General features: G+C 45.4%; 1 protein-coding gene across 5 annotated transcripts in view; it reads left to right on the top strand.

Moving 5' to 3' along the window:
- The window catches only part of LOC149329039 (phospholipid-transporting ATPase ABCA3-like), a 93,579-nt gene that overhangs the window by 35,750 nt on the left and 36,071 nt on the right, over positions 1-21,758 (top strand). For 2 of the 5 annotated variants that reach the window (XM_089560081.1, XM_089560080.1), the window contains exons 7-16: positions 312-500; positions 3,238-3,419; positions 9,200-9,343; positions 9,814-9,937; positions 11,234-11,388; positions 13,413-13,568; positions 15,176-15,386; positions 16,502-16,751; positions 18,853-18,944; positions 21,082-21,517. In XM_089560081.1, coding sequence (XP_089416207.1) covers positions 312-500; positions 3,238-3,419; positions 9,200-9,343; positions 9,814-9,937; positions 11,234-11,388; positions 13,413-13,568; positions 15,176-15,386; positions 16,502-16,751; positions 18,853-18,944; positions 21,082-21,517 — 1,939 coding nt within the window. Of the gene's footprint in view, positions 1-311; positions 501-3,237; positions 3,420-6,006; positions 6,145-9,199; positions 9,344-9,813; positions 9,938-11,233; positions 11,389-13,412; positions 13,569-15,175; positions 15,387-16,501; positions 16,752-18,852; positions 18,951-21,081; positions 21,518-21,758 lie in introns of all 5 variants that reach the window. The other 3 variants (XM_089560085.1, XM_089560084.1, XM_089560083.1) reach the window with 3 other exon arrangements.

Raw genomic sequence — 21,758 nt, 5'->3', positions numbered from 1 at the left:
CTCGGTGACCAAGCACCAAGTATCTCTGTGACTAGACACCTTTCTATCACTAGATACCTGTCTGTGTGACCAGGGCCGTGTCTCGTGTATACATGTGTACGTGCAAGCAAGTTTCATTACAGGGGAGGGAAGCTTGTCTCTTTGACTAGATGCCTGTTTCAGAGACTTGGTATCCAGGCATAGATTGCCGCCACCAGCCATGTCAAGTCCCCTGCTGAACAAAAGCCTCCCCCTATCGTCCCCTGATTATCCCTTCCTGACCTTTGCTGGTCAGAGTGACCAATCTTCTTGCCCCTTTTTGTTCGCTGCAGCCGTGATCGGGGTGATCTTCTCGACGGTGGGCTGGGTGATCAGCTACAGTCTGCCAACCACTCTCCTGGACCCCCTGGGAGTGGACCGCTACATGAGCATCAGCCGGGCCGCCAAGCTGTCCACCTCTCTGCTGCCCAACAGCGGCCTCTATTGGGCCTTCCGCCTCATCTCCTTTTTTGAGGGCCAAGGTGGGGACCATTTTGTTTCACACATTACGTTCCTATTTATTTCATTTCACCCTTGTGGTACAGGTTTTGTGCATTGAAGGAAGGAAGGACCATACGTGTAGAAACAGAGTTAATGCAAAGCGCAGTAATCTTACAACAGGAACAAAGTGCGAACGGGTATTTGGGCGAGGATCGCAGCCCACTCTCTCCTTTCCTTCGTTAGTTAAAGGGGCTGCGAAACACTGCTTGGGGGGATACCAGCTATACTTCATGCGGATTCTTTGTCACGCAGATGCTGACTTAAAAAGAATTACAGGAATCGATGCACAGGTACGGGAGTTATAGACCTTATGCAAAACTGCTGCCATCTAGCGGAAGAAAACCGAAACGAGCAAACGGCGCCATGTTGGGGGCTTGTGGTCACGGAGTCAACATAGTTGCTTGGTGCGGACCGTGTGCGATCGCTTTATTATAAGTTTTTTTAAATTTTATTTTAAGATTTTGGTTTTACTTTAAGAACTTTTGGTGGCTTTCGTGTTTTCTTTGGTTTGGAGAATGCAAACACTGATGGTACAGCTGTGTCAGTTAGCATCTTGCACCCACTAGCAATGTTCCTCAGGAAGTCATTTTCTGTGAAATGCTTTGAGCAGATGCGGGCAGTCGCAATGTTGAACGGGGGATCTTTCTTTATGGCGATTAGTCATGCTTTGGGCATCTTCAGCTCATCTGGGATGCAGTGGAAAGACAGCTGCAAAAGAAAAACGCACACTGAAATACGCTGCATACCTGGAAATATTTTTTTCTGCATTTGGCTCAGTGCAGGCTTTGCTCAACATCTTGTTTACATTGAAACTAAGAAGAGATTTTGTAGTTATGTTCTTCTGAGAACTGCTGCTTAATGCACAATTGCAAGATAACTTAGTGTGCCATGCTGCAGTGAGGTTAGTTATCTGAAATAAGTCAGAAAAACAATCAGTCGAGCATTAGGGACGTTGTGAGCTGTTTTCAAATTTACATAAAGCCTAAAATGCCTGGTGATAATAGCCGCCTAATCAACACGTTGCGGTGGCTCAGTGGCTAAGGCGTTGTGCTGCTGAGCCGAAGGACGTGAGTTCGATCCCGGCTGCAGCGGCCGTTTTTCTTATGGAGGCGAAAAACGAAAACGCCACTGTATCGAGGTTTCGGCGCACGTTACAGATCCCCAGGTAGTCAACATCAATCCGATGCCCTCCACTACTGCGCGCATTATAGCCCAGGTGTAGCTTCGGTGCTTTAAAATAAAAACAAAACGACATGAACATCTGTGTCGCTCGCCTTTCTGCGCCCCACGATTCATATTCAGCAAAGTGATGGACTGACCATGACTGCCGACACTGCACTGTGGGTCGCAGTAACGCTTTGATAATACGATCTTCACATAAGACGCGGCGATCGAACAGCCGACCACGAACGGTAAATGACCGATTTACGCTGCCTACTGCCTACGCAAGTCACTGACACGGGCTACGTGAAGGTCCGTTGCAGATCCGTTCGCCTGTGACACTTCGCAAATTTAAGATTGCATAAGACTTGTATAAAAGCAAACCGAAGGTTCAGGATAAAAAAAAAATAACGGGCACATGAAGCCGAGCGGCAGACGCAAAACTAATCCCGCGTGAGAAACTACAAACTGACCGACGCAGTGCGCCGTAACTGCTAGCAGGCAGAAGGGCTCCTCGGCAAATACAAGATAAGTCATGAGCAAACAGCCCACTTATTAGCCTTTTTAGTTCTGCAAATTTCATTTGTGTTGTGACTTCGTCTACGATCTAATTATTAAGTCTCGAAAAGCACTCTATACCCGCTAGAGGTTTACCGCTGCCTATCATCGTGCTTCAGGCGAGAAATAAAAAAAAAGTGCACGAAGCTAGCACTTCTACCTTGTTTCCTTGGTTATCCTTGAGTCCTCTTTGTGTACAGCAAGGTACAGAGCAATATTTGATCATATTGGACGACAATAAATGCCAACGTGCACGTCGCTGTTCCCGTACTGCCATATACTGCGGCATCCGCAAGCCCCCAACATGGCGGAAACGCGCGCCGTCAACGCAAGGGGGCGCCAGTTTTTGCATAAGGTCTATTCAATGAAGAAATTTCAAAATACAAGCAAACAAAACGCTGCCCGCAACTCGATTTTGGCGAGGCTTCCCACTCCTATTTCGCTCTCCCAATGATGGCACCTGGCACAACCAATCAAAACAGCCTGCCAGAGCATATCGCGGAAGTTTGCACTCCATGGTTGCCTGCTCTTTGTAACTCGTTCTTGCTGAGACTGGCAGCGTCGGTTCCATGCCAGAGCCCCTGGTGGTGTATTTTTATTTTACTAGCTTTGCAGGGCTTTTATCTAAGACGAACAAGTTGTTTTTGTTGATCTAATATAAAACACCGACAGGTGACAATATATGTCTCTATTTATTCACACAATTTGCAGTATATTTATTGTTTGTCCAATCATCAAGCTCGCGCCAGGTGATGTCATATCCGCTGCTAAAGCCCACCACTGTGTGGGGAGACCATCAGAGCCATGAATTTGTTTTTGGGAGGACATTAAAATATTAAAAAACAGAATATGCGTGGTATTACTGACACTAATAGCACCATTGTAACTCACTGTATGCGATCAACAGGCAAAACAGTCAACTAAGATGGTGTTTCTGGGCCCCTTTAAGCCTAAAAGTTAAGCCTAATAGTTAAGCCTAATGCTCTCTCTCCCTTTCAGGAATTGGTGCGAAATGGAGCAACCTGGGGAACGAAGCTGTGCCCGCCGACAACGTCACGCTCGGGCTAGTGGTGCTCGTGATGCTCATCTCGGTGTTCCTCTACGCGCTCCTGCTGTGGTACCTCGACAACGTCTGGCCCTTCCAGTACGGCATCCCCAAGCACCCGCTCTTCTTTCTGCAGGTGGGTCGGCTGCCGAGGCTCGTTTCCGCGAACGCGTTCAGCTGTCTTATCGAAAGAGCTTTTCGTTCTTGTTGCGTGTAGAGCTTCACGACAGTGGAAGATTGCGCTGAGCTCTGTTCCTGCCTCGCCGGGACTTTGACCCACTCGTGCTTACTGAGCCCATACTGGGCCAAACCTATTTTCGCAGCTTATTCCAGCTGAAAGCCTTCAAACTTGTTCGGACCGACTAATATTCACTCATAATTCCATGCACTTTAAAGGAGTATAGACATCTAACTTTTGGGTGCGTGTTTTCTTCTTTGTAATGAGGCGTGAGGCATTATTATACACGGATTACCACACAGTATCCTCCTGCGACCGCTGAATAATTTATAATCGAATATCTTCCTCGTGCTGTTTTGGTTTCGATTTCAGCAGCCGAGCAATGGCTTTGCCGTCAAAGGATGGTTATAGGTCACGTGAGTCGTGAAAAACTACAATATAATCAGTGCTTCTGCATGCGTTGTCATTCCGGCTCTTGAAGAAGGCTGGCTTCAGCACTGTAGTGAATTAAAACAATGAAGCAGCGATTATGTCGCAGTTCTTCCTTGCCTCACGTGACCTATAACCTCTCTGACGTCGCAGCCATCGTTCGGCTGTTGAAACCGCAACAGCATGGCAGAAAAATTTCATTATAAATTACTTAGCGGTCGTAGGTGAGTACGGCATAGTGATTCATGCATAGTAGTGTCTTCCGCATCATTATAGAGAAGAAAACATGCCACCAAAATTCGGTGTCTATACTCCTTTAACTTACTTGGAGCTGCAGGGACTTGCTTACTTGCACTGACTGACTTACTTGTGCGGTCTGATATTTACTCAAGCTCTCTCGCTTAGTTGCAGTTTCTCTGAAACTCGCGTGACTTACGCAGAGTCAAATTCACGTTAGCTCCAACTCTGCAGGACTCGCTCGGACTTGTACCCCTATAAGGCCAAGCATGTTTGAGTCTTTTCGGGTGTAATTACGTGGACTCAGCATCTTTGAAAGTCACTCTGACTTTACGCAAGTTTCAGTCCAGAGGAGGCTGCCTAAATGGACATAGTACTAGCAGCAGGCACGCTGGCAATATTGCTATAGTTTACTGTATAGTCGTTTGGACTTGTGGTAGCTACATTTGCAAAATGTTTGAAAGCAGCTCTTCCATATTTCAGCTTACAGTACACTGGCTTGGCACTGTATGATTATCGGCATTTAAATTTCACTGTAGAACACCTCTGGAAGTATGAAATGAGTAGATATTGAATTTTTCAGATAACAGGTTATATCATGGTAGTAGGAATGGAGCTCTGCTTGAAATTTGGAACTACAACAGTAACTATGATTACAAGGTTGCACACTACACTGGAATGGCAGAAAAGCTGTTCTTTCAACAAAGATTGTGCACTGAGCTTGTAGATTAGTAGTTGTGTTAAGAATTACGTGGGCTTCACATTGTGAGTATGCTGTGCTACATTTCTGATTATGTAGTATTCATCACCGTGGAGTTGTCTTCCGATTAAACTACTGTTTTGGTATGCCAGCACGTAAACCACGTGAGGCTAAATAGTGTATCAAGGCAAAGCCGGTAGGTCACAGTTCCCTGTTAAGTACACTGTCGGCTTTGTGCTAATGTCTTGTGAACTTGAACTTGCCTAGTTAAAGCTGCAAATATGAATTCACAAGCAACGTATATTAGCTTTGGCCTTACAAAAGTTGCTCTGAAAGACATATGCTTGTTGCAAGGCATAGAATGCATTACTTTGAATAAGTTGCAGGTGTCCTTTAAGCATGTACGCTATTAGAATGAAGGTAACTCCCACAACATGCCTTCTACAGCAGTAACTATGCTACTGATGGTTGAGTAAGGGTGTTTGGCTCAGACTGCTGTAATGGTGTGAAATTCTATTGTTCTGTGGTTAAATTAGATTTCATGGATTTTGTAAGGCTGCGTTTGCCGAGCTTTTCTTGAGAAAATCAGAACTCTGTTAAATTTAAGGTGCTGTGGTGAAATTAGTAATGACGGTTTGTTAAAGATCATGGTTGCATGGCACATTTACACCATTTGGTCATGCTGCACGGTTCTATTTTGTTTAGGAAACACAGAACCGAGAAAGCTCGGGCAGGGTCATCAGTGCCAGTGTGCACTGCTTATGTCGTGTGATAGTAAACCACTGGTCATTTTTGTGATACTTACTAAAGTAAATTTTCCTAACCAGCAGACCATGCCTATAGCCAATCCAGTTGAATCAGTGCCACTCAAAACCCGCCCATCAGGGTTTCCTAATGACGCCACGGATGATGTCATTAGTTTGTGAGGGGAGGACAGAAACAGCTCCATTAAAGTGGAATTGTTTGTCCAAAAACTTATCTTAACATTCATTAAATGAAGTGAACATGGTCTGTAAACACTCAAATTCACTTTGTGGAAGCAAAATGACCTTTAATGTCCCGCCTTTTGAAAGAAAAACTGGTGAAAATGAGCTCTGGTAGCGTTTCCCGCTGCCGAGAGCAGAGTTTGAAATTCTTTCTGCCGCTGTGCGCGCGACTTCCTGTCCCACGGCGACACAGAGTCTCGCCGTCGCCAGTAAGATAGCGAACCGGAAGCGATACCACCACAACCGGCATTCGGCTCTCTACAAGTCGAAGTGGTGGTACCGGCGTGTTTACCGGCTCGTGTGGAACCGACTTAAGCCTAAAATTCGGAAGGTAAGCTGTCATCCCTGCCGTCTCCGGGACGATGGTGGGCGGGTTTACGCGCACGCTGCTTCCTGCACTTGCAGTACGGGCGCGGTTCAGCGAGCGGTACAGCATGGGGCGGCACACGCGGAGTTGGTTATTGCATGCTGCGGAGGAGTTGGCTACGCAAGAAATGAAAGCAGAGGTTGCATAGTAAACTGCTTTCCCAAAGTGTTTGGGTTGCTTTGTGTAGTGTTTCGGTCGCTTTGTATAGTGTTTGGGTCGCTTTGTGTAGTGTTTGGGTCGCTTTATGTAATGTTTGGGTTGCTTTGTGTAGTGTTTGGGCCACTTTATGTAGTGTTTGGGTTCGCATTGTGTAGTGTTTGGGTCGCTTTATGTAGTGTTTGGGTCGCTTTATGTAATGTTTGGGTCGCTTTGTGTAGTATTCGGGCCGCTTTATGTAGTGTTTGGGTCGCTTTATGTAGTGTTTGGGTCGCTTTATGTAATGTTTGGGTCGCTTTGTGTAGTGTTCGGGCCGCTTTATGTAGTGTTTGGGTCGCTTTGTGTAGTGTTCGGGCCGCTTTGTGTAATGTTTGGGTCGCTTTATGTAGTGTTTGGGTCGCTTTATGTAGTGTTTGGGTCGCTTTGTGTAGTGTTTGGGTCGCTTTATGTAATGTTTGGGTCGCTTTATGTAATGTTTGGGTCGCTTTATGTAACGTTTGGGTTGCTTTGTGTAGTGCTTGGGCCGCTTTATGTTGTGTTTTGGGTCGCTTTGTGTAGTGTTTGGGTCACTGTATGTAATGTTTGGGTCGTTGTGTGTAATGTTTGGATTGCCTTGCGTACAACTAGTACGACCGGTGGGGTACACATTTGAAGACACCTTATTGTGGGCTTTCACCCAGCCGGGCACTTTTCTCTATGTGTGGACTTTGTGCTGTCAGTAGTCTGCAAAGTACTAATAGTCGCACTTGAAGGCTCTATAGACCTGCTATTCTGTGCCTATCGACTCTAGGGCGTCCTGAGTGCGAAAGGAGCACTCCCGTGTGATTCGTTCATGCAGGAACTGCCCTGTGTACTCTTGAAAAGCATGGTCAGTCAGTATGTTCGGCAAAATGCAGTTAGTGCAACTGTAGCTTCGCGGCTGTGCAGAAATTGCGTGCATGAAAAGATGGGCTTTGGGCCTTCAGATATGGGCCGTCAAATTTTCAGATTTGACAGTGAGCAAAGATACTATGTAACTTTGTAACTGCTTTGTAACTGTTTTTTTTTAATCGGAAGAACGCCTCGAGAAATGGGAATGAGGGAAAGGGGTGATTTGGATGGTACCGCGAACTTTGTTGTGGGTGCTTAAATGGAATGGCGGCGAGTCTGTGAGCCATCATATGAATGTCATTCAGTTTGAGAGCCATTCATGCAAAGTAAAGGTGCTTAATTCAAACTGATGTTGATTCTGGCGACTTCAGCAGCTGTTTGGTGTTGGCTACAGTGAGTGAATTCTATATATGTATGATTGACTGATGATTCACGTGCATGCGGAGCTTTTTTTTCTTTTTTTGATGGAGCATGGTGGGCGCATCGGGAAGAGCTGCACATATGCATGTGCCACTCGAGCGCTTCATTTCACGATGTTGATGGGTCATTGAAATGCTATAAATGTTTGTCTAAGAGTGGTGAGCACAGCTAGTATTCGCACTGCATGGTACATCAAGAAAACACAGATTATTCCACCGTTGTTTCATACTGAGTCATTCTGTTATCCACCCCTGGGCATGAGTAGGTGCCGTATCTTGTAACGATTCATTCCCTAATTAGTTGTTTTGTTTCTCTGCCATTAGTTGTTGTGGCATCTTAATGGACAGCTAAATTAGCGGGGTGATATCACTACCTCCTGCGAGCTAGCTGATGGCAGGAAAGTGAAAATCTGAACTGTGAAGAGAATCGTTACAATGTACGGCTTCAGATTTTCTTCTACAGTTCCTAGCACTCTTAGTTTAGCGCATAACAAAAAGAAAGGTCAGTTTCCTAGGAGCATGGCATCATTATTATACGACGAGAATGTCACGAATGGAATGCTTGAGTGAGGCATTAAAAGGTAGAAGTGTCCTTTTTTGCTTGCTACCTTTTAAGAAAGCATGCCAGAAACTTTCTGTATATCACAGCATGACATGGTGAAAGTATTGTAACAATTTTGCATGCTCAGAATAACATTCAGAATAATAGCTATAGCACTGTGAGTGTGGGCTTGCTTTGCTTTGTCTATTCGGCAAACTGATTTGTTAACAGTCCATGATCTGCAGTTGTCATGGCTCTGATTAAATTTCGTTGTTTTGCCGGCTGCCCTGATTTTTTTGTTTTGTGGCTATTTTTACACGTTTACTGAAAAAAATCTTCTTTCACAAAAAGTGTATGCTGGGTTGCAAACTAAGTTTTTGTTCTTTCCTTTTTGTTCTTTGTTTGTCTTGTGCTTTTGTTAATGCAGAGATTTCCAAGCACATAGAAGTAAGTATAGATGCAGTAGAAGTAAGTGTTTTGCTGCTCCCTGGAAAGCAGATGAGCAGTTCTTTAAACTAAGTTTATTTACCGTTCTCTTCTGCACTTTTATCTGTCAGTGTTGTGTAATAGTGCTGTAGATACGTATAGTGATGAACATTAGTCCCGTACCTCTCATGTATTGCCGCAACATCCATTATGGCAGCGATACGCAGTCCTGTTCTTTTGAAATCTAATTTTTCAGTGCACTTCATGTGCTTTCTGAATGGGGTACATGAGGATTAGGCCAATTCCTTCAGCATAGTACTTTGTCACAAGGCCAAAAAATGAGCCTTCCGTGCCATATTTTTTTGCAATGATCCTGTCTGACAAAAAAAAAATTTTCTGTAGAGTACTATGCCGTGCGGCATAGGAAAAGTCAGGACTGGCAAACTTGGAGACGTTACTTGTGCATTGTACTTGTTGGTAGAAAAAAAAACTGAGAAGTGTCAAAACTATAGATACAATATCAGTACTGGCTGAAGCTCTGTGCTTTGCAGTCATTGGTGGTTTCAAAAAAATTTATACCCTTGGTTCTGACTGGTCCATCTTCCAGAAATCCTACTGGTACACGGCGCTGGAGCATGACAGTGAGCGGGAAGGCACCATCGGTGGGGCGGAAGAGACCGGTTCCGACGCCGTTTTCGAACCCCCGCCGCAGGACGCGCGCACGACCATCGCCCTCTCACACGTGACCAAGGTGAGCATGTTGCTCTGATTTGAGTTAAAATGCCAGCATTTTTTAGTGTGCCCTAAAGAACCACATGTGATAATACTGAATCTAGTGTTTTTACAGTGCTCGCGTGCACACACATAGCATTCACACTGTGCATGTGTGTATTGCTACCATACTTTGCTTGTGGAAATAGCTGATGGTGATGATACATCTTTTTTTTTTCTTTTTTTAGCTTATGAAAGAACTATTTTCATGTGCAGATAACCTTTTTGTGATTGAAATGCGGTAATCTCTTGATACAGGTCAACTTCAATTTGTCCCCTGTGTTTTAAGAGAAGACAACTGTAAAGTGTCTTTACTCTGTGAGATTCAATGATTGAGAGAAACAGTAAAGTTTAGAAATGAACTCACTTACAGGCATTCATGTTCCTGTGCCTCATGCTGTCATTGTCTTTATTGCTGTGCTTTGCAACATCCTCTATTCTCTTTTACAGAAATTCAGAGGCTCCAACAAGAAAGCCGTCGACGACCTGTCCCTGCAGATTTACGATGGGCAACTGACGGTGCTCTTGGGTCACAATGGCGCAGGCAAGACAACCACCATGAACATGATCACCGGTGAGTGGCGAGCGCTCCACATTCTGCCCGCTTTCTTTCAGCCCCTAACTAAGTGTATTGCAGTGCATGAGATGTTTGTGTATGTGCCTTGCTTCTGTTCCAAAGAGTACTGTTAGTTATTTGGACAGGAAATGCCCATTAACTCTTTAACCACCAGAAGACATATAATAAAGAAATGGCTATAGTAGTAAAGAGCGTCTGTCCATGGCGACATACTTCCCGTGGAATGAGTACATCGCAGTTTATATACAGTCAAGCCCACTTATAACAATATTCAAGTGCCATGGAAATACCATTGTTATAACCAATAATTGTTATAACAGGGTTGTGCCAAAAAAACGAAAAGAAGACAAACTTCAGAGCATTTATTGACAGTCAATACCCGGAGAGAAGAAAAACGCCTCTGCGCATTTTTTCCTGCGAGCGGCGCACCCCTCAGAAACATTAATAATGAACTGCTCCGCCAAGGCTCCCTACCATGTTCCCTACTTCTCTGCATGGGCCTTTTGCTCAGGGGAACGCATTCACAGTTTCTTTTGCTTTCGTGGCGCCGCTGCGCCGGCTTAGTCCATTGGTCAGCCGCACACGCTTTTGTGTTGTAAGCATGGTTTTGGTGGTGTGGTTGTAGCATTTAGTTGTTTTTTTTTTCTATTATTTTTTTTCCCCCACTAATCACGATTCAAATGTGTGAAATCTGCACCGGTCACTGTTTTGGACTGAGTAACAGCGTAACTTAGCCTCTGGACTTTGCACCCAGAAAGCTTGTCAACACACTACAGTTTGCATGTGAAACTGGCTGGTGAAGGCGACATCTGTATATATTTAATTATTTTTTGTGGCATATGAAAGCTTCATTTTCAGTGAAAGTAGTCTCTTTGCCACTCTATAATGTGATAATGTATTGATACGGCCTAGGCCAGCTTCAGTTCTTTCACCAGTGTCCCTTCAAAGACAGACGAAGCTCAGTTATTACATAGCACTCCTAATTGTCACTAGGGAAAGCAGTTAGTGCAGTGTCTGTTTTCTGCATAAATCTGCATTCCTCAGTGTTTTTTTGCCATATCTACTAGCCAGTTTTAGCTTGCTTTTTTTGAACACCTGGTTTATTGAAATTGATGCTTCGAACCCGGCAACGTAAAATGCTCCCTTTAATTTTAAATCTGCACAATTCAAACATACTTCCAGCTTGTTTTGAGTTGAAATGGTCAAAAGTGAACTGTTACATTTATAATAGTAATAATAATCATGATTGTAATCAGTTGTCACTGTAAAAGTGTGCTTTTGTCAACCCTGCAGGACTGTTCCCACCCACTCGCGGCCGGGTGCACATCAACAGCTACGACATCCAGACGCAGACCAAGAAGGCACGCGAGAGCTTCGGCCTCTGCCCACAGCACAACGTCCTCTTCGACGAACTGACAGTCGAAGAGCACCTCTACTTCTTCTACAGCGTGAGTTCTTATCCGCGAGACTTCCTTCAAAACTTAAGCGTTTTTGTAGTGACACTGGAACCACTTATTGATCGATTCCAATGGGTAAACCCCGAGCAAGATCTTGCGATGTTTGTAGGTTTGTGCCAAGTGAAATAAATAAATTAAAATAATCAAACAAATATTGCCGCAACTGGAATTCGAACTCCTGCACTGTCCAGCGAAGCTGATGTCTTCACGGTGCCGTGGGTTCGAATCCCAGTCGAGGCTGTCATCGCAGCCGATCATGCTGCATGTTAAACTGCAGCACACTCTCGCGCTGGGCATTGCACATCGTCGTCTTCATCAGCTTCAATCGGCGGCGCAAAGACAGAGACTTCGCTTCTTCATCGTCATTATCGTTCACGCAATTCTGTTTTTGCACGTTAATAGAATGTTGCCAAAAATTCTGTCATTTTTTTTACCTACCCATTAGAAAAGAGCATGTGGGCATTGCTCGATCAGAGCTTAGCACACTGCTTTATTGACTGACACTGCTGCGAGACGGGCAGGTTTGATCTTGATTAAAGTTTCGAGTGAACTCCAAGTGCAGTGCTGTTAGTGGTTCCCACTTAGACCCAGAGATCGATTAGCTGCCATGCAAAATGACATGTGGCACAATATGCACATGTAGTCGTACAGATGACATCAAACATATGGGCTGTAACCAAATAAAAGTAAACAAAAACACTTATCAGAAAGCTCGTAGATTTGCAGCTGGTTCCAGGTACGTTGGTGCTGCGTTTGTTCAGAATTACCCAGACAGGTGCTTAGTAACGTAAAAGTAAGAAATTGTGCTGCATTGAATAAAACTGAAACTGTGTTTCATGATGTTATAGATTTTATAGAATATCTGCACATTTCGTTTTCAGCTTGTGCTTGATTGTTTGTTAAGCTCACTTAGTGAATTGAAACGAGTGGCAGTCCACTGTATTAAAAAGGCTCTCCTTTATTAAAACTGCATAATTGAACAAATTTTTGGTTTCCTTGTATACTCGGTTAGAGCTTTCCTTGGCAATGAAAGGAAGGCTACTGGAAGGGAGCATTCGTAACTTTGTCATTCTGCCAAACAGTTTAGGTGCGCAACGGTGTGCAAGGGTTCTAACATTTAAAGTTGGCAGCTGTATTAGAATGGTGCCTTAAGTAACGAATATTGAGAACATACAATGTTTTAAGAGAAAACTAAACTGCAAAGGGGGGCTATATTCTGCTATGTAAGAAGAGAGGGCGTGATTCTGCATGATAACATCTGCTTGATTGCCAGGAGACGTTTTCATTGAGTATTAGTTCAAATTATAGTTGACTCTAGGCTGTAACCAAGGGAATGTGACAGAATTATTATTAGACAGTGCCGCTGCGGTGGCTCAGTGGTTACGGTGCTCGGCTGCTGACACGAAAGACGCGGGTTCAATCCCGACTGCGGCGGTTGTATTTCTTTGGAAAAGAAATTCTAGAGGCCCGTGTACTGTGTGATGTCAGTGCACGTTAAAGAACCCCAGGTGGTCGAAATTTCCGGAGCCCTCCACTACGGCGTCTCTCATAGCCTTAGTCACTTTGGGACATTAAACCCCATAAACCAAACCATTATTAGACAGTAGGAAACCATTTACAGTTTCACCACTAGTTACCATGTGCATTTTGAGAGATTGAACCACCGCGGTGGCTCAGTGGTTACGGTGCTTGGCTGCTGACCTGAATGACGTGGGTTAGACTCCTGCCTCGGCAGTCTCATTTTGATGGAGGCGAAATGCTATAGGTCCGTGTGCTGTGTGTTGTCAGTGCATGTTAAAGAACCCCTGATGGTCAAAATTAACCGGAGCACTCCACTACAGCGTCCCTCATAGCCTTAGTAGCTTTAGGCTGTTAAACTCCAAAAGCCAAGCTGAGCCAAGCATTTGATGAGGTGAATTTGATAACTCGCTGAAAAGGAGGAAAAGAAGTGCAGCGTAGTCTTCCTACATTGTGGAAAAAAAAATGTTTGTCCTTGCTCCTACTGCTACCACCAGCTCAAGGAGAGCCCCGACATGAGCTGGAAGACGCACGTGAACGACGTCCTCGCAAGCGTCGACCTGGCTGAGAAACGCTCGGCGCTGGCGAAGGACCTCTCGGGCGGCATGAAGCGCAAGCTCTCACTCGGCAACTCCATGATCGGAGGTTCTAGGGTGAGTCTGTGACATGCTCGCTGAAATTTTCAGCGTGAAGTACTTTCAGGTTTTAAGGCGGAAGCCTTTAATACCTCATCGTTGTAAGCAGGAGTTGTCGACAGAAATATCACGCTTTTCCATTGGTCGAACTGGTCGTGGCGTCACAGTGCGCGAATTTCAAACGGGGCCAATTGTACTTTGGCCAGTAACCATGCAACCAATTAAAGGGATCGCATAGTTATGCTCCAAGTAAGTGGGAATGAGTTTAGTTAATTGCTTAATAACACAATTAGCCTAATTAGCCTTTCTAATCAGGCCAGATAAATAAATAAAACCAAGTAGGAAATTGGTCGAGTTCGGGAATCGAACCCCAGTCTCCTGAGTGGAGACGAGCATGCTAACCACTCCCCATGCGAGCTCGATGGTTTGGAATGAACAAAGGGGCGTCTAGTGAATGGTCTAGTGAATACGGTGTCTTGATTCACTCCCATCTTCCTTCCTTGTTACAGATACATTTCCTTTCCTCAAAAACCAATTTACCGATGAGCAAGGCCTAGAACCGAACGGGCGATGGCGTTCTGTGGACTCCCTGGCAGCGTTGCAAGATGCTGTCGTGTTTCACTCTTAGAGGCGAAGCTTAACATCTTAACAACACATCAGTGACACAAGCAGCAACACCGCGCTTAAGGCTTTCGCCTCACTGCACTTTAGGTCAACAAAGTGCCCCCCTGAATTTTTCCATTAATATAGTTGTGTATGGGACTTGCTTGTTGGGTCAGCCATGCGACGTGGTCAGTAAGTCATATGAGCACAACTCAATAACAGGGAGTCATTGGGCCATATGACAGTTAATGGGTCACACTGCCCACTACATGGCCACTTTGAGAAAAGTGAAACATTTCATTGTGACGAGCTCGTGCTCTGCTCAGTTGGCAGTCTCACGAAGACTGCAGTGGCAGCTTTGTCTTCTTTTGAGAGCATGTCTTCTTGGTCATTTTTTCATTGTGTTTTTTAAAACCTGTGAATGTAGTGTTAGCTGTAACGTTATTAAGACTGTCACGAGCCCAACGACCCTACTGGCTAGCATCAATCAGTTTGATTCATTTCACTGGGGATTTCTGGACAGCTGCATTTTTTAGAGGCCTACTGAGTGCAAATTGAATGTGACGTGTATCAGTTGAATAGGGTGTTCTTAACGAAATATAGGCTATACTTTCACTGAATAACTCAGCTTTTATAATTAAACAAAGGTAAAAAATTTAAATGCAAGTGTCGTCCTTGCATCGAGAGATTTTTTCACACGCTGATCACAGTGGCTAGGCAACACTGTTATTCACTTCAAAACGGGGATCACGGAGTCCTTGTTGGTCTAGGATTCACGAGTTCGGATCAAGGGAGCGGAAAATTCTTAAATCCAAATTTCTCAGTAACAAATGCGTCCTGCAAATATCAGCGTACTCAGAAAGAGCCACAGAATTGCTTTGTATTGAGAAATATTGTTGTTATTGTAATTTATTGAGAAATATTGGATGGAGTTGTCGTCAGTGTCTCTTTACGTGTAACCGGAGTCATAATGTGGGTAGTGGGCCTTGTAGTTACACGTCTCCTTGTGGGTCTGCCGGCAGATTCTGATCCTGGACGAGCCAACGGCCGGCATGGACCCACAGGCTCGCCGCGCGGTTTGGACGCTGCTCCAGAACCTGCGCCGGAGCAAGACGATCCTCCTGACCACCCACTACATGGAGGAGGCCGATGCTCTGGGCGACCGCATTGCATTTGTAGCCCACGGGAGGCTGCAGTGCTGCGGATCTCCCCTGTTCCTCAAGAAGCGATACGGTTTGTGACTCTTTTTCTTGGGGGGGGGGGGGGGGGGGGGGCAGTAACTGTGCAGAGCTCTTAGCCCACCTCTTCCGCGTTGCTGAAATGAAATAGCGGCACTTTCCTGCAGAACGAATGCTGGACTGGCATGCATCCAAGCAGGCAGCACGCTTCCCGCAGTCATCCGTAAAACATCTTCCATAAAAGATTTCCGCAAAAGATCTTCCATAAAATATCGGGGGCACTTTGTTTACCTAAAGTGCGGTGAGGCAAAAGCCTTAGGTGCGGTGTTGCTGCTTGTGTCACTGATGTGTTGTTAAGATGTAAAGCTTCGCCTCTAAGAGTGAAAAGCGGCAGCGTCTTGCAAGGCTGCCAGGGAGTCCACAGAACAAGGCTGCCAGGGAGTCCATGGAATGTTCGGCTGCAAATTGGTTTTTGAGGCAAGGAAATGTATCTGTCTGGCATATTGCAAATCTTGGTGGACACCCGAACCTGGTGGACACCTCACTGTAACAGGAAGGGAGGAAGATGGGAGTGAACGAAAACAGGGTATTCACTAGAGGTATTCACTAGACGCGTCTTTGTTCATTCCAAACCATCGAGCTGGCATGGCTGGCATGGCGGAGTGGTTAGCATGCTCAACTCGCACTCCGGAGATCGGGTTCGATTCACGAACTTGACCAATTTCCTTAGCGGTTTTATTTATTTATCTGGCCTGACTAGAAAGGTTAATTAGGCTAATTGGTTAAGTAAGCAATTACCTAAGTCCCACTTGGAGCATCACTATACGATCCCTTTAATTGGTTGCATGGTTAGAAGCCAAAGTACTATTGGCCCCGTTTGAAATTCGCGCACTGTGATGTCATCCCACTTGGAGCATCACTATACGCTCCCTTTAATTGGTTGCATGGTTAGAAGCCAAAGTACTATTGGCCCTGTTTGAAATTCGCACTCTCTGACGTCACGACCGTTTCGACCAACTGAAAAGCGTGACATTTCTGTCGACAACTCCTGCTTACAACGATGAGGCATTAAAGACTTCCGCCTTAAAAGATTGAGATGCCGTGGAGTTCGCCAGTTGACGGCATGCCACCACCTTAGTTTAATGTAATGTTTCTTGCTTCTCATTCCAGGAACTGGATATCGCATGAGAATAGCGAAAGGAAGCGACTGCAGGCTGGGCGCTGTCACGGAAAAGGTGACGGCAGCCATACCTGCTGCTCAGCTGACATCGGACATTGGCCACGAGGCGATGTTCAACCTGGGCTTCCCACCCGCGTCCGACGTCATCCCACTGTTGAAGAATCTCGAGGAGAAGAAGGAACACCTCGGCATTGCGAGCCTGGGAATTTCGGTCACAACCATGGAGGACGTGTTCATCAGGTGCTGAGGTTTTTAGAAATTTTAGGCCCAGAGAGAGTGAAAAGAAAAAAAAAATTATGTAGGAGAGCTTGGGCAGTCAGTGCAAGGTTGGAATACCCTCAAATCTGCCCTGAGGAAAGGAAAGGTGCAATAACTGTCTCACTCCTGATGGGCATCTAGGCAGCAATTTGAGGGAAGGGAGTAAGGAGAGAGTGAAAGAAGGAAGAGAGAAAGAGGTGCTTCACTGGAGGGCTCTAAGTTTAATTTTTTACCTCCTGGGGCTCTTTAGCATCCACTCGCATTATTCCACTACACATGACCAGCTTTGATGATGTGATAGGCAACAAATATGTAGTGAGGATGGGGGCCAGTGAATGAGCATGTCCATTGAGCCTACTCATAGCTGTGAGTTGTGCCCTTTGCTGTGTTAAAAACCAGTGAAGGCTAGTACAACTTGTCAGGTGGGTTACAACCTTTAGTCTTCATTATGGCTCTGGTAGCATCACATAAAGAGGAGAAAGATTTGAGCACCCGATCCCTAATGCAGTTATTTGCTAAGGAAAGTTTGCTGCTTCCATGAATGTCTCTTCCAGAGTGCGAAAAAGTTGTGGTTTTGTGTGATGAAAATCATCCTGTGCATGTTTGCATGTGATGAAAAAAATTTTTATTTGAGGCAGCTCACGAGACAAGATGTCCAACTCGTTTAGTTGCCAGAGCTCTTCCACAACCATGCCATATTCGTGTTCATGCCATGCACCTGTTTTCCTCATCTCTCAAAGTTGACACAAAAGAGGGTTTTGCTTTGAAACTTAATCTGAGTACATCCGTGACCACCCAAATAAGGGCATTAAAAGTTCAGTTTTATATCTGTAGAAATGGGTGAAAATCGTCCCAGTTTTCACTTTCATGTGCGAGTGTGCATGCATGCATGTGCCCCTTCTGGCATGCATCATTAGCGCACACACTGCTAATACTGTGTGTAAAACATTCAGTTGCTGAGAGCAGACTCTCTAGTCACATGAATGAAGGTAGCCGCGTTGACTTATGTTACATTCCCAGTGTGGGAACTGGTACAAGGAAAGCAGAGATGCGAATGTCTGTTTTCACCTGGTAGGCTGCGTCCCCATAATACTGTACGCAGTAAGGGGCGTAGCCTCTTCAGCGTGTTCTTTTTATTTGTACCTGCAGCCGTTGAGCGGCATGTGACCGTTCACTTGCTTACTTCCTCCCGTTCACTGAATGTGAGCCCACGTTTTTGCTTTCTTTTATGGGGGAGGGGGAATAATGCCGCCAGGTGTCCCCGGGCGGCGCCGAAAGGACGAAGTGTGGAACTCGCGTGCTCTCGGAGCTGAGACTCTGCTTCTCTGTTTTGCGGCCTGTGCCTAGCCTGTGTGATTAAGGACCCATCTGTGACAATATCATGCCATCTGCATACAGGGAGAGGTCTGTTGCATTCCCCAGCCTCTTTACAGCGACGGCTGTTAGTGCCGAGTCACCCTGCGGCGTAGTAGTAGGATGTCCACCGAGACAAATGAGGCACACATGGGGAGTGGATCAGGCACATGCAAGTGCAAGTCTTTTTGTCTTTCTCTGCACGACTGCGGAGCGCATCATTTGCTGTGATGACATGACGCTTATTGTTCGGCGTGCCGTAGTGGCTGCTACAGCGATAAATCCATGAACAGTAAGTGGTGTGGCTTATCAGTTGCGATGCAAAGAGGGGCACTGTTGCACCCAAGGTCAAGGCGGAGTGTCGAGCTCAGGGGGCTGCACGTAAGCTGGAGAGAAGAGCAGGCAAACGTGCACGCAGTGTGACAAATAGAGAACATGCTCGAGATGCTGCCAACAAATATGCTAACGGTCCATGCCCATACATTCCAAAAACCATTGAGCACTCATTGTAACCCTACCACTACATAAATAGTCATTGTGCTTTTATACGTGGTGTCATGTTAATTCAAAAAGCAGCTAGTGCCAATCACGTGTCATAGTATGTTCTTGGGGGAAGTGACCGCAATTTTTTTTGGACAGGGTCTAGCTCTGTGAGATGCAGGTGCTTCAGCAGGCAGTGAAAATGTGGAGGCGTGTCACCTGTGTGTTGAGCCTCTTCCTGTGTTCGCAGGGTTGGTGAGTTGGCGGACGTCAGCATTGATACCAGCGGCTCGTCATCAAGTTCGCACAACGGCACTGACCGCATCGGTGGCCTAGTAGAAGGTGCGTGTGAGTACCGTGGCTGGTTATTTTTGTTATATCAGATTTTCCTCATTCACTTGTTGACTGCTGTGAAATTTAACTTCACTCCTAATAGTTAGTCTACTTGTTTGAGTTAAATCTTTGTTGTTAAGGCTGATTATGAAATAAATTATTTAAGAAGCATGTTTTCAATGTTAATTGTTGTTAATTATAGCCTAATTGCTAACTGTTCACTTCTTAACATTTGAAAGAGGCCTTTATTCCGATTCAACTATATGCACATTCAGTGTTCAAAATCTGTTAGGTGGCTGAAGAGTGTAGCTCACTTTGAAAATGGCTTCTAAGCTTCATTCAGCCCAACTACTCGATTTATCAACTGTTTTGCCTCGCCTTTCCTTTCTTTCCTTCTTGGTTTTATTGGCCATGAGGGACCTATCAGAATGTTCGTGTGGCATGGACGTCATGGACATTTCTTTGCATGTTTTCTTCTTTTTCACTTCTTTTGTTCATCCCTTCTTCATATGTAGGGTAGCCAATCGAGCATCATGCCTGGTTGACCTCTGTGACTCTCCTTTCCTCTGTATCCCTCTCTCACCTTGCATTTAAGTGAGGTTACCTTAGCTATCTTGGCGTTGTGCGCTGTAAAGAAGTCACCTGATAGCCACCTTGCATTGGGGCTATGGGAGCTGTGAGCTTAAACTTTCCCAAGGGCCTTTGCAAGTGAACATACTCGTGTAGCGCCGATGTGTTTCTGGTGTTGTCAAGCCCCCATTTTCTGCAGTCACTTGAAGCACTCGTAGAACGTTATTGGTGTCTCCATCACAAGACGCCTGAACGAGAGATCTGCTTTCGATTGAAAACATCGTGATGGTACGTGCAGTGTGTACGTAACAGTGTAACGAGGTGAACATAAAGCGAGGCTCAGTGATAAGTAATGTTGTATGAGAGATTTTGTTCTTCTCTGTTGAACGTTGTGTTAGACAAAGAGATTGTAACTTGAACTTCAGTGCTGTTCTAGGCTCACCCAAAGATTGGCTAACGTACAGCGAGAACCAGAAAAAAAATGAATATAACCAGTGGCAGTAAAGAGAAGGGGCCCAACATGGGTAGCTGGTAGTGTTTAGCTGTCACTGCATTTGACTGCTAGCCACTGTTAACTGTTGAGGATGTGGTTATAGTACATATACGCTTCGCTTTTCAAGTGAAGTTACTGAAAAAGGTTACTGCGAATCTTCTTTCTTTCTCTCTTCTGTGTAACCTTATGCTGTTTTCACTTTAGTGTGTGTATGTGCTGTGTCCAGATGTCGTGTCGGAATTTAGACGAAATTCTAATGCCAAAGTTAACTATTTTAACTTTATTCAGCTGATAGCTGCTGGCACCCTCTTGCATGGCATGAAACAGCTGAAACTTTTAGGCATGAGAAAACCTGATTTGACTATATGTAAAGTGCTCAGTGCGCATAATTCAGTGAAGAGATTGCAGTCACCCAATGTACACCACGTGCATGCCTGTTTGTTTGTTAATGCACTGTACTCTGCCCATTCCTGCTTTGGCCACCAAAAGGCAGCTGGCAGTATTGTAAAATAAAAAATAAAATAAATAAATTTTCAAGTAGTCGCCACTTTTTTTTTGGACTGCTTTGTTGCAGGTGGCAACAAAGTTCATTTGTTTATTCATAATTTTTCATTTTACTTTTATCGCTTGCTTGGCATTGCAGGAGGGAGGAGGGTTAACCAAAGTGCTCTGATCAGATGCTTCTTTGCTCGTTTCTTTTGCTTGTTTGCTTGTTTGTTTGTTTTTCACCGTTCAAGAGGCTCTGAAACACTTTTGTCTGCTTTTTGCTGCTTTTTTTTATAAGAGGAGAGGACAGCGCTTTCACAGTAATATCACTGAGAAAAAAAAATCTTGAGTAGAAGAAGGATGCAATATCAGATAGTAATGCTCTAGCTGCATTTGGGGCTGAACAAATTTCGCTGCATACAGAACAAATACTTATCATTCGAAACTAACGCTCAAAAGGTGTAGCGGGATTTGCTGAGCCGGTTCTGCAGGCAAAACGACAAACGACGGCAACATCAACTCAAAGGTGTTTTAGGGTCTCTCTCTGCGGTCACGCTGAAGCGCGGTGCCAGTCGCCATTTTTCTCTCCTTCCACAGCGCTTTGGGAGAAAGTTGAACGGCGGCGTCACTTTTGCGTTGCAGACGACGAGTACCCGACGTTCCAGCGCGTCACCGGCCTGGCGCTACTCGCGCAGCAGGCCACGGCGCTGTTCCGCAAGCGCTGGAACGCCACCAAGCGGGAGTACTTCCTCCCCATCCTTGCCATCGTCATCCCCGTGGTTCTCTTCTTCCTGTACACCTCGCTCGACGTCCAGGGCGCCGAGGAGACGACCATCAAGAAGCTGGTGTACGATGTCGGCAGCTACGCCGGCTCCACGCATGGCTTCCTCAGCAATGGTAGCTTGCAGCTTGGCGACGTGGACTTTGTGGCAGCGATGACTCAGCAGAAGGTTGACGTCAAGAAGGGCGTGGAGGATCCGGACGATTACCTCCTGGAGATAGCCAGGCACAGCCTGGCGGATTACAATGGCAGGTGGGTGGGAGTTTTAAGAGCTTTAGCTCTTACTCATTGCGTTTCGAGATTTCGTGGGGTCTGCTACCACCCTGAGATCACAGCGCCATTTGTGGCAGCAACTAGAAAGAAGCACATCTCGCATCGAGACTTGTAGCGCCATCTACAATAGCATTGTAGAAACAACCACCTGCCGCAAAGGTGCCACTGAAGCTGTTAAGAAGTGATTTTTCGGATAGTTGGTTGCAATATGTACAAGTGA

This window comes from Amblyomma mixtum, chromosome 9 (genome assembly GCF_055824585.1).
Source record: "Amblyomma mixtum isolate Tamu chromosome 9, ASM5582458v1, whole genome shotgun sequence".
NCBI lineage: Eukaryota > Metazoa > Arthropoda > Arachnida > Ixodida > Ixodidae > Amblyomma > Amblyomma mixtum.
The sequence above is the reverse complement of the archived record's forward strand: the minus strand, read 5'-3'. Positions and strand labels throughout refer to the sequence as shown.